Source organism: Lipotes vexillifer, unplaced genomic scaffold (assembly GCF_000442215.2).
Source record: "Lipotes vexillifer unplaced genomic scaffold, Lipotes_vexillifer_v1.1 scaffold443, whole genome shotgun sequence".
Classification (NCBI taxonomy): Eukaryota; Metazoa; Chordata; class Mammalia; order Artiodactyla; family Lipotidae; genus Lipotes; species Lipotes vexillifer.
This window is the reverse complement of record NW_006779163.1, coordinates 2,604,773-2,614,380: the sequence shown is the minus strand read 5'-3', so window position 1 is coordinate 2,614,380 and position 9,608 is coordinate 2,604,773. Positions and strand designations below refer to the sequence as shown.

At 57.1% G+C, this 9,608-nt stretch overlaps 1 protein-coding gene across 1 annotated transcript in view; it reads left to right on the top strand.

Moving 5' to 3' along the window:
- Window positions 1-9,608, top strand: part of CMIP (c-Maf inducing protein) — a 249,451-nt gene that overhangs the window by 232,593 nt on the left and 7,250 nt on the right. Inside the window, exons 11-15 of the mRNA XM_007452537.1 lie at window positions 1,608-1,673; window positions 2,990-3,016; window positions 3,319-3,367; window positions 5,840-5,947; window positions 8,568-8,684. Of these exons, the coding sequence (XP_007452599.1) occupies window positions 1,608-1,673; window positions 2,990-3,016; window positions 3,319-3,367; window positions 5,840-5,947; window positions 8,568-8,684 (367 nt within the window). The remainder of the gene's footprint in view (window positions 1-1,607; window positions 1,674-2,989; window positions 3,017-3,318; window positions 3,368-5,839; window positions 5,948-8,567; window positions 8,685-9,608) is intronic.

Below are 9,608 nucleotides of genomic sequence, written 5' to 3'. Positions count from 1 at the left end.
AGGGAAAGAGGGAAGGGGTTTAGAGGGAAGACAAGCCAGCTGTAAAAATCAATGACCGCAGGTATGAGGTCGAGAGGGGTCTGTCTCCACGTCCTGATTTGGGCTCCCGGTGCCCATCCACCCATGGGTAGCATAAAGCACACACCCAGCCTCGGGCACTGGAGTCCGAGGACCTGGCTGTGAATCCTTGCTCTGAGCGTCCTAGCTGCTTGAACTCAGGAGGCACGAGGGGCCTTGTTTTCTCACCTGTAGGGCAGGTGCGATACTCTTGTCCTCAAGTGCCTGTTCTGAGGACTAAGTGAGCCGGGCTGTGCCCACTGCCTGGCCTGGTAAGTGCTTAGTAACCCTCAGCTGCTACCACTGTCAGAACTTATCTCAGGCCAGCAGGCTTTTCTGGGAATTCTTTTCTGTGTGTCTGGCGGCGTTTGCATCTTTCCTCGGAACACTCCAGGGTGTGAGCTGGATTCTGAAGGCTGCCACTTTATCATCACTTTATTTGGAGGAAGGAGGGGTGGGAGCAGTTCCTACGCCGGGGTTATCTAAACTGTGCATTGTTGGTGAGGGCGAATTATTTGTTCTGGGGGGTGAGAAGATCTTCCTCTTTTTTAGAATAAAGTAGAGACGGACATACAGCATATTAACAGATACAGTGTACTTAGAGAGCAATTAAGGAAAATGTTGAAAAGGCTCCTTGGGGCGGCGGGGGGCAGAGGGGTCCAACTGAATGAAAAGAAGGTTGAAAAACAGCGAATTCTGGGACCTCCCTGGTGGTCCAGTGGTTAGGACTCCACGCTTCCACCGCAGGGGGCACAGGCTCGATCCCTGGCTGGGGAACTAAGATCGCACAAGCCGCACGGCGGTGCCAACAAAACAAAACAAAACAAAAAACAGCGAATTCTATACATCAGGGAGCCCCGGGCCCATAGGACCACCACAAATTAAGTCTGGGGTCTGGGGCCGTCCTCTGCTTAGGCCAGGTTCCAGCACAGACCAAGGGGCTTAAACAACAGAAATGTATTTTCTCACAGTTCTGGAGGCTGGAACTGTGGAATCAAGGTGTGGGTAGTGTTGGTTTTGTCTGAGGCCCTCTCTGCTTGGCTTATAGGTGGTCATCCCTGTGTGTGTGTCTGTGTCCTAGTCTCCACTTACGAGGACACCAGTCAGGTTGGATTAGGACCCACCCTAATGACCTCGTTTTACCTCAGTCACCTCTTCCTGGGCTCAGGTCCTGGGGTTAGGACTTCAACGTACGAATCTGAGGGGGACACGTTTCAGCCCATGACAGCCCTCCGTGCCCTGGAAGATAGAAGGAACGAGGGTCTGGGAACCTGGGTGTGGTGGCAAGGAGGAGGAATCCGGGGAGCTGGGTGACTAGCCCCTTCGGCGGCCACGGGGTCGTCTCCAGAGAGGCTTATCAGGCCTCGCAGCCACACTGCAGACACCAGCTGCTTGTCCCTCGGGGCCCCTGGGAGCCGAGGTGACCAGAGCAGAGTCGGTGCCACGTGGTGTCTGCCAGACTCTCGCCCTGTCTTTGACCCTGTGTGATAACACACCATTAACCGCCCCTCGTCTAGACCAGCCCTGACCGTCGTCCCCTCTCGTTCCAGGTCTGACTATGATGACTGGAGACCGTCTCTGGCCAGCTTGCTTCAGCCCATTCCATTCCCCAAAGAGTAAGTCCCACACACGTCCCCGGCACCCTCCGGCCTGAAAGGACAACCTCCATCGGCCACCCCGGCCTTAGCAGGGGGACCGATCAGGTCACGGGACGCACCGGGGGACACCACAGACGACAGCGGGAGATGGAGATGGAGGTGTTGGTCCTCAGCTGTGGGACCCCGAGGAGGCTCACTCCCACCCCCGAAAATGGGGAAATCACCTGCTTGCATGGCTAGATGGCTTCCCTGAGCTACGAGTACAAAGCCCTCCGCACCAGCCCCCATGCGGTCACGTCAGCGGTGTTTATTGTGCGTCAGATGGGCGTAGGAAAACCTGCCTCTCCCGTCTCCCGAGGGCCAGAGTAAAAATCCAGACATAACGCTTGTGGAATGGCTTTGTGTGCTGCGCGGCCATATGCTGAAAGCTCCCTTAGTACCCCCATTACGATGATTAGCTCACGCCCCACAGTGAGCTGGGCCAGGAATGGACCCTTGTCTCTCCGGCCCTTATCCCAGTATCGAATTTCTCACGAATTTCTCACGGGAAAATAGGGAGAAAACTCTCTGGTGGATAATGGCCTGAGGAGAAGGCTTTGTCTAAATCACCAGGCCCTAAAATGCCTGCAGGCCTGTTCTGATAGCTGAGAAGAAGCCAGGCCCCAGGAGGCAGCCCCGGGCTCTCTCTGGAGGCGCTCTGTGTTTATGAAATTCAGCTCTCCGAGGGGGCATTACACTCAGTAATTACCCCATTTGCCGGCCCCGGCTGGTCCCCGGAGCCCCCAGGATTTGAGACTGGAGAAATCCGACTCCTGAGAGCAGTGGCGTCATTGGCTGCAGTCGCTGTTCCCACAGCTGCGGGGATACACCTGACAGTGGGCCCATGAGGCGACTGGCCCTGAGAAGGGTCCCCGGTTGCCGCTCGGATGAGTGGTGGTAATTAGCGCAGCCGTGCCGTAATGGTGGAACAGTTCACAAGCACATCTGGGTCCCTGGTGCCCACGTGCAGATGTGCTCACGTGCACCCCCCGGGGCACCGCTTCTGCTTACTCTGGAGCCTGGTGCTCACGACTAGGTGCTACCATCATCCCCATTTTACATTAGAATTACCCTCCTTTTAGAGTAAGCAGGGGCCCGGGGAGCTCACAGCCCGTTCCCGTTCCTCTGATCCATGTCATGTCCAGTGGGGACACGATGTCGGTGTTTCATGCTCAACTTCCCCTTCATCCTTGGAATCCGGCAGAAAGCCTGCCGCCCCCAGAGGAAGGACCCTGGGTCACTGTGCTGTTGCGAACGCCCTGCTCACTGCGGTCTTCCCTTTGTTTCTGTTGCAGAGCTCTCGCACACGAGAAGTTCACCAAGTGAGTATTTGGGCAACGCCCTTGTTACCTTCTTCCCGGACGAGTGTCCTCTGTCCTGCGGGCGTCCCCCAGCAGCCAGCCCTCCTTCCGGCCCGTCCTCGTCAACGTGCCTTCTGGGAGGCAAGGATGGCCTCCTCCCAGAAGTTCTCCCAAGACGCGTGTCCAGGCCCGTCCAGGCGTCTCCTGATCCCGCCAGCTCAGCCGGTGCCCCGCCCCCCCGCAGCTCTGTCCTCAGCCCCCCATCCTGGCCCACCCCAGCCAGGACCCTGGGCATGACTCTGCCCCTGCCCCGTCTCTTTCAGGGAACTGAAGTATGTGATTCAGAGGTTCGCCGAAGACCCGCGACAAGAGGTGAGGCCTCCCTGTCCCTCGCAGGCACACGGTCCAGGCTGCAGCAGGGCGCATGTGGCTCTGTCAGGGCCCCCTTGGCCCCCGCGGGCATCCGTAACAGTTTATAAAGGCTCCTTTGCCTTGTGCATAAACACAGCCCCCAGCCCACGTGTCCAATCCTGGCCCGTGATGTCAGTGTTTTACTGTAAACTGAGGCTCCCCAGAGGTGTTTCCCACCGGCTGTTTCTCCTTAGGGCACGGGCCATGATTTAGGGCCAGGCTGGCACCGGGGCTCCTAACCACCTCTGAGATACGGCTCATGCTCTCTGGTCCTGCCGTTCTGAGTATCAGCAGGCCAGGGAAGATGTCTGAGCTGGGATCTGAGCCAGGTTTTATTTCCCGGGCATGGTGGCCTAGGGCCTCCCCGAGGGGCCACTCTGCCCCTCCAACAGCTGGGCTTCAGGGAGAGGGCAGCAGCCTTCCCTCCCAGAGCCCCTGTGTGTGAACAAGGACTCAGAGTGGGCTGGGAACCCACCCCAGCCATTCTCCCATTGCATCACTGTAATGACAGCAACAGCCTTCACTGGGTGCTCACGCCGCGTCAGGCACATGCGTTTTCTCGTTTAACCCTCACAACAACCCTATGACTAGGTGCTACCATCATCCCCATTTTACATTGGAATTACCCTCCTTTTAGAGTTGAGAAAACTGGGGTTACGTGCCCGAGATCACACAACTGGTACATTGGCCGAGGCCCGACCCTCACCCAGGGAGAGTTAGGCTCCAGAAGGGGCCAGCTCTGCAGCGTGCACAGTGGGCCAGGCGGGGCTGCCCTGAGGCGCTCAGGCCCCTTCTCTGTGCACACGGAGTCTGGCAGGGACAGAGGTGGACACGTTGCACCCCCGGCAGAGCCGGAGGATGAGGGAGGGAGTTATTCTCGGTGGAGCCAGAGTATATTCTAAAGAGGCCACACTATAAAGCCTGGTTCGAGAAGGATCTAGAAGGATCTAGTTCTAAAACACCATGATTCTACACCTGACTACAAAAGCGATCCTCAGGCAGAAGCCGTAGACAGGGAGGTTTTAAACGTCTGGGTACCAGCGACGGTCTCCGTTCTTAAACCTGAGCCATCCCTCGCCGTGCGTGAAGGCAGAGTCTCAGAATTCCCCTGGAAAGTGAGGCTTCATTTCAGACACCGACTTTGAAGTTGATGAATAAAAGTGGTACCAGCTGCATCCCAGAGCAGAGCGGCAGTGCCAAGTGCCAGGAGGGAAACTTCCCAGCCTGGGTAACACCCAGGAGGCTGCTGAGGACACGGCCCCCCAGCAGGCCCCTCTTGCCAGCCGTGCCCCCCGCTTCCGCCCGCCTCCTGCTCTGATTTCCTCTCCTGCTTCTCTTGCCCTCTCCCCTCTCCCTCACTCCTCTGCCCTCCCACCGTCTCCCTCCCAGATGGAGCCATAGTTGTTTGCTTATAGATCCTCTGCTGTATCTGTTGAACAGAGTTTCGTACTCTTGCTTCCTCGTTTCTTTGAAGTAACTAAGTTAGCGTCCGATAGTCTGGCAACTCAGAGGGAAAAGTCAAAGCCCTGCCGCCCCTGCATTCTGTTTACTTGTGCGTGGGTTGTGATCAAGTGAATACCTGTAAGTAAGTGACTCTTGGCAGGAGCTCGTCCTTCACTCTCTCTCTGCAATTACAGCGGGGCCGGGGCTGGATGTGGAATTCCTCCCACATGTGTACACGTGTTTGCACACACGCCACCCACGCACAGACGCGCGGAGCCCTGGGGAGGAAACTGAGAGCCACAGAGAGAGCTTTGCTTCGGGCAGCACTGAAATTGCCCCCCACTCTGGACAGAGACCCTTTCTCCTAAGGAGAGAATGTCAGGGTCCCAGAGGAGAGAGAGAGAGAGAGAGAGAGAGAGAGAGAGAGAGAGAGAGAGAGAGAGAGAGAGAGAGATCGGCGGGACAGAGGCAAAGCCGGGGGACAGCACCCATGAGGGTGAAGCAGGCAGACCCCCAGGGGTCGAGGGACAAACGCCTCAAAAGTGAGGGAGTGGGCCTGAGGTTCAGGGAGAAACGAGAGCAGAGAGAGAGGAATTGGAGACACAGAGAGGGGGACAGAGACCCAGACAGAGAAAGGAGAAAAAAATGCCCCCATCAAAGGTGCAGGAGAGAGCGGCACAGAGGTCCCTTTGCGCCTCTCTACCCCAGCTTGGCCACAGACTTGCTTTATTCAGGGCAACTAAACAAGCCAGGGCCCGGCCCTGCATCCCGAGGAGCTGGAGTTCCCCTGTTTATGGATATCAGAGTTTTTCCCAAAAGGCCTTCCGTGGAATTTAGTAGAAGGCTGGACGGGTCTGGACTAAACTAAGTTAAACCAGTTCCTTAACTGTGGGACTTGTCTGGGCCTTTGCCGTTTGCGTGTGTGTGGATCGTGGGCCACCGTCGTCATGGGTTTGCGGGGGCTGACCAAGCGCTCTCCCCCTGCGGCAGGTCCACTCGTGCCTGCTGAGCGTGCGAGCCGGCAAGGACGGCTGGTTTCAGCTCTACAGCCCTGGAGGGGTGGCCTGCGACGACGACGGGGAGCTGTTCGCCAGCATGGTACGTGAGGGGCGGGGGTGGGAGTGGCCGGAGCCACGGGCGGGCACATTGGCTTCCCCTCCCCTGACCAGTGAGAGAGCCGCCCCGAGCCCGCTGGGGCCAGCGCTGGAATTTCCAGGCCGAGAGGACGCCGGTGATGAAGATGGTGATGGTGACGCCGGCCACGGGTGTCACTTCCTCATCTCTTACCTGAGCAGGCCCTGAGCCAAAGGCTCCCCCAGCAGCGTGACGAGGGGCACTTCCTATTACCCCATCTTCCAGACGTTACAGGTGTTAACTGCCCAAGCTCATCGGGTTCACCGCAGCGCGTTGCTTTGTTCAAGGGACTGAGCGCGTAATGGGCACAGGTATCCTAGAAGGTGCTGCAGATCCATCCGCCAGCTCGTCTGATCCTTGCCCCGATACGCCAAGGTCAGGATGACCGGCCCACCTTGGAGATGAGGCATCTGAGATCACCAGACCAATAACCGCATCCTTGGTGACTCCTGATACTTTCCTTGTGCACTGTGACCGACACCTCACATGCACGGTCTTTCTTCATCTTCACGGCAGCCCTATCCCTTAACTACCTCTGTGTGGAAACGGGCACAGAGAGGTGCAGTGGCTTGCCTGAGGTCACACAGGCCTCCGGCCTCCAAGTTCCTCCCTCGGCCAGGCCCATGCTGTCCAGGGCCGGCCCTTCTTCCAGTAGCAAAGAGTGTCCATCTTGTGAAAGGAGGCACAGATGCCCCTTCCCCAGGGCAGATGCTCCTCTAGGCGGCCGGCAACCTCACCTAGCCCGCTTGCTGACAAAACCAACTCCGTTGCACAGTCACTCACGTTCCAGAGCTTGAGAAAGGCGCAAGCCTAGGCCAGCCGTGGCTAAGGTTGCAGCCCTGCTACACGCTAGCCTGATGACCTCGGATCAGTAACTTGCCTCTCGGGGCTTTGGTTTCCTCGTCTGTGAAACGAGGAGCGTAGTCCTGGCGTCTCGGGATTACCATGGTGATTGCCTGTGATAATATATGCGAGGCACCGGGCCAGGGCCTAGCGCACAGTGAGTGCGCAGAAGTGACGGGTGTGGTTATTCTCACCCCTACTGGGCAGCCCGTTCAGTGGGGTGAGCAGCTCATAACGCTCTCCGCAGTGAACTTGGCAGTGTTTGCGCAGTGACGACAGACCCCAGCACTGCCTCTGGATCCTCTCTGGGAAGGGGCTTATTTTTAGCTTCCTTTCCTTACGCACTTGCTCTCCACTCCTCGCCTGCTGCCTGACGTGTCCCCTTTGAGTGCCCTGTGTGTCCTGGAAATGCTGGCCTTGCCTGCCTGCACCACCTCTCACAGGCTTCTCTGCTCTGATGTCACAGCTTCACCATGGCAACGCCCCGTGGTCCCCCCCCCACCGCCCGCCCCTTGGTGCGGGGACTGTGAGAGAGAGAAGTCGGAGCTGGCAGCTCCCCAGCCTGAGAGATTGCATTTGTATGCCAGAGTTGTTGGTGATGGAGCAGAAAAGAATATACGTGGGGAAGGAAGCAGGCAGCCCCTGGATGGTGATGTGTCGTTTCCATGGAGACACATGGCACGGATGAGGTCCCCTTGATTAGGCTGCCGTTTCCAACCGCAGAAGGGCATTTGCTCTAACGTGAAGTCAGGGGGAGAGCACACCAGGTGTTTGGGCCTCCCAGTTGTTGGTTGGGGACCCTTGCCCTTGGGCACCCATCTCCAGATGCACCAGAAAGAAACACACTTTTCTTAATGGCCGCCCTGCAAATAACCCAAGATGGAGCAGAATTTGCCAGTTCTTGGGTTTCTGGGGCAGGCAATCACTCAGGATACCTTTGGGACTCACAGGGGGCTTGGGAAGGGCAGACGGGGCTCCGTACTGTTCCCTACCCTGCGTGTGAGGGGTGGGCCTGTGCACCCTAAGCAGGGGCTGCCGAGACGTTTCCACCAGGTCTGACAGTGCCAAGACCCACAGGGCCAGATGTCAGCAGAGTCCCGAGGGGGCCGGGAGAGGGGGCTTTTGTGTGTGTGTACGGAGCGGAGGTAAAACATATATAACATAAATCTTACCACCTTAACCATTTTTTTAAATATTTTTATCGAAGTATAGTTGATTTACAATGTTGTGTTAATTTCTGCCCACCTGAACCGTTTTTAAGTGTACAGTTCTGTAGCATCAAGTGCACCGACAGTGTTCTGCAGTCACCACCACCATCCATGTCCAAACTTTCATCTTCCCAAACTGAAACTGTCCCCGCTATAAACACTAACTCCCCACGCCCTCCCCCAGCCCCGACACCCCACCCCACCCCCACTTCTCCTTTCTGTCTCTGTAGTCTGACCCTAGGTCCCTCCCATGAGTGGGACCCTACAGGATACGTCCTTCTGTGACTGGCTTACTTCACGCAGCACAGTGTCCTCGAGGTTCATCCACATGGGAGCCGGTGTCAGGGAGGGGGTCCTTTGAATCCTCCAGGGAGAGTCTGGTGATCGTTGCAGATGCAGTGTCCAGACTGGGTGTGGGGTGTGTCTGATCAGTGTCTTCTGGTCTCACGATCCTTGTAGCATGGAGAAGGCAGGCCCCGCGGGCCACAGCCCACGCGGTCACTGCCCTTCACCTGGCCCATCTCTCCTCACAGGTGCACATCCTCATGGGCTCCTGTTACAAGACCAAAAAGTTCCTGCTCTCCCTGGCAGAAAACAAGCTGGGACCCTGCATGCTCCTGGCGCTGAGGGGGAACCAGACCATGGTGGAGGTAAGGAGCTGGCCCGAGTCCCTGGTAAGGTTGCCAACTCTCTCAGGACTTCATCCTTGTTGATGGAGCACCTTCTAGGAGCTTCTAGGAGCCCCGAGTTATTACAAGAGCTGGGGACACGGCAGCGGACGAGGCAGGCACAGCCCCAGCCCTCCTGAGCTTAGCGGGAGCGGGAGACCTTCATCAAACCATCTGCTAATTTCATTTTAATTTCACTTTTTGATCCACGTGGGTCCAAGGGATCGATTGGGCAGGTTTCTGTTCCATTTGTCTGTTGCTGCAGAACAGACCACCCCCAAATGGGGGCTTCAAACAGTAATGCTCATTTATTTGCTCCTGGGTCTTGGGATGACTGGGCTCAGCTGACCACTTCTCACTCTGAGTGTCTCATGGGGTCGCAGTCAGATGGGGGTGGGCCAGGTCCTCCCAAGGCTGCTTCCCTCACGTGTCTGGAGCTGGCCTGAGGGGACTCGACCAGCGGAGGCTGGAGCAGCTGGGGCTGCCAGGCCGCCGTCCACACAGCAGCCTTGGTCGTAGCCTTCCCACTCACCGAGGAGCACACACCAGCCCCGGGCACTCATGTCACCTCTGTCTCCCCCAAAGTCCCCAGAAGCCTGGGGCTTCCAGAGCCACTGTCCAAAGAGACCTGGCAGAAGCTATATCTCTTTTCCTGACTCAGCCTTAGAAGTCAGGCAGCATCACTTCTGCCACTTTCTGGCCATGAGAAGTCAGTCCCCGGGACTTCCCTGGTGGTCCAGTGGTTAAGCCTCCACGATCCCAATGCAGGGGGCATGGGTTCAATCCCTGGTCAGGGAACTAGATGCCACACGCGTGCCGCAACTAAAGATTGGCGTGCCATAACTAAGACCCAGTGCAGTCAAATTAATTAATTAATTAATTTAAAAAAAAAAAAAAAAGAAGAAG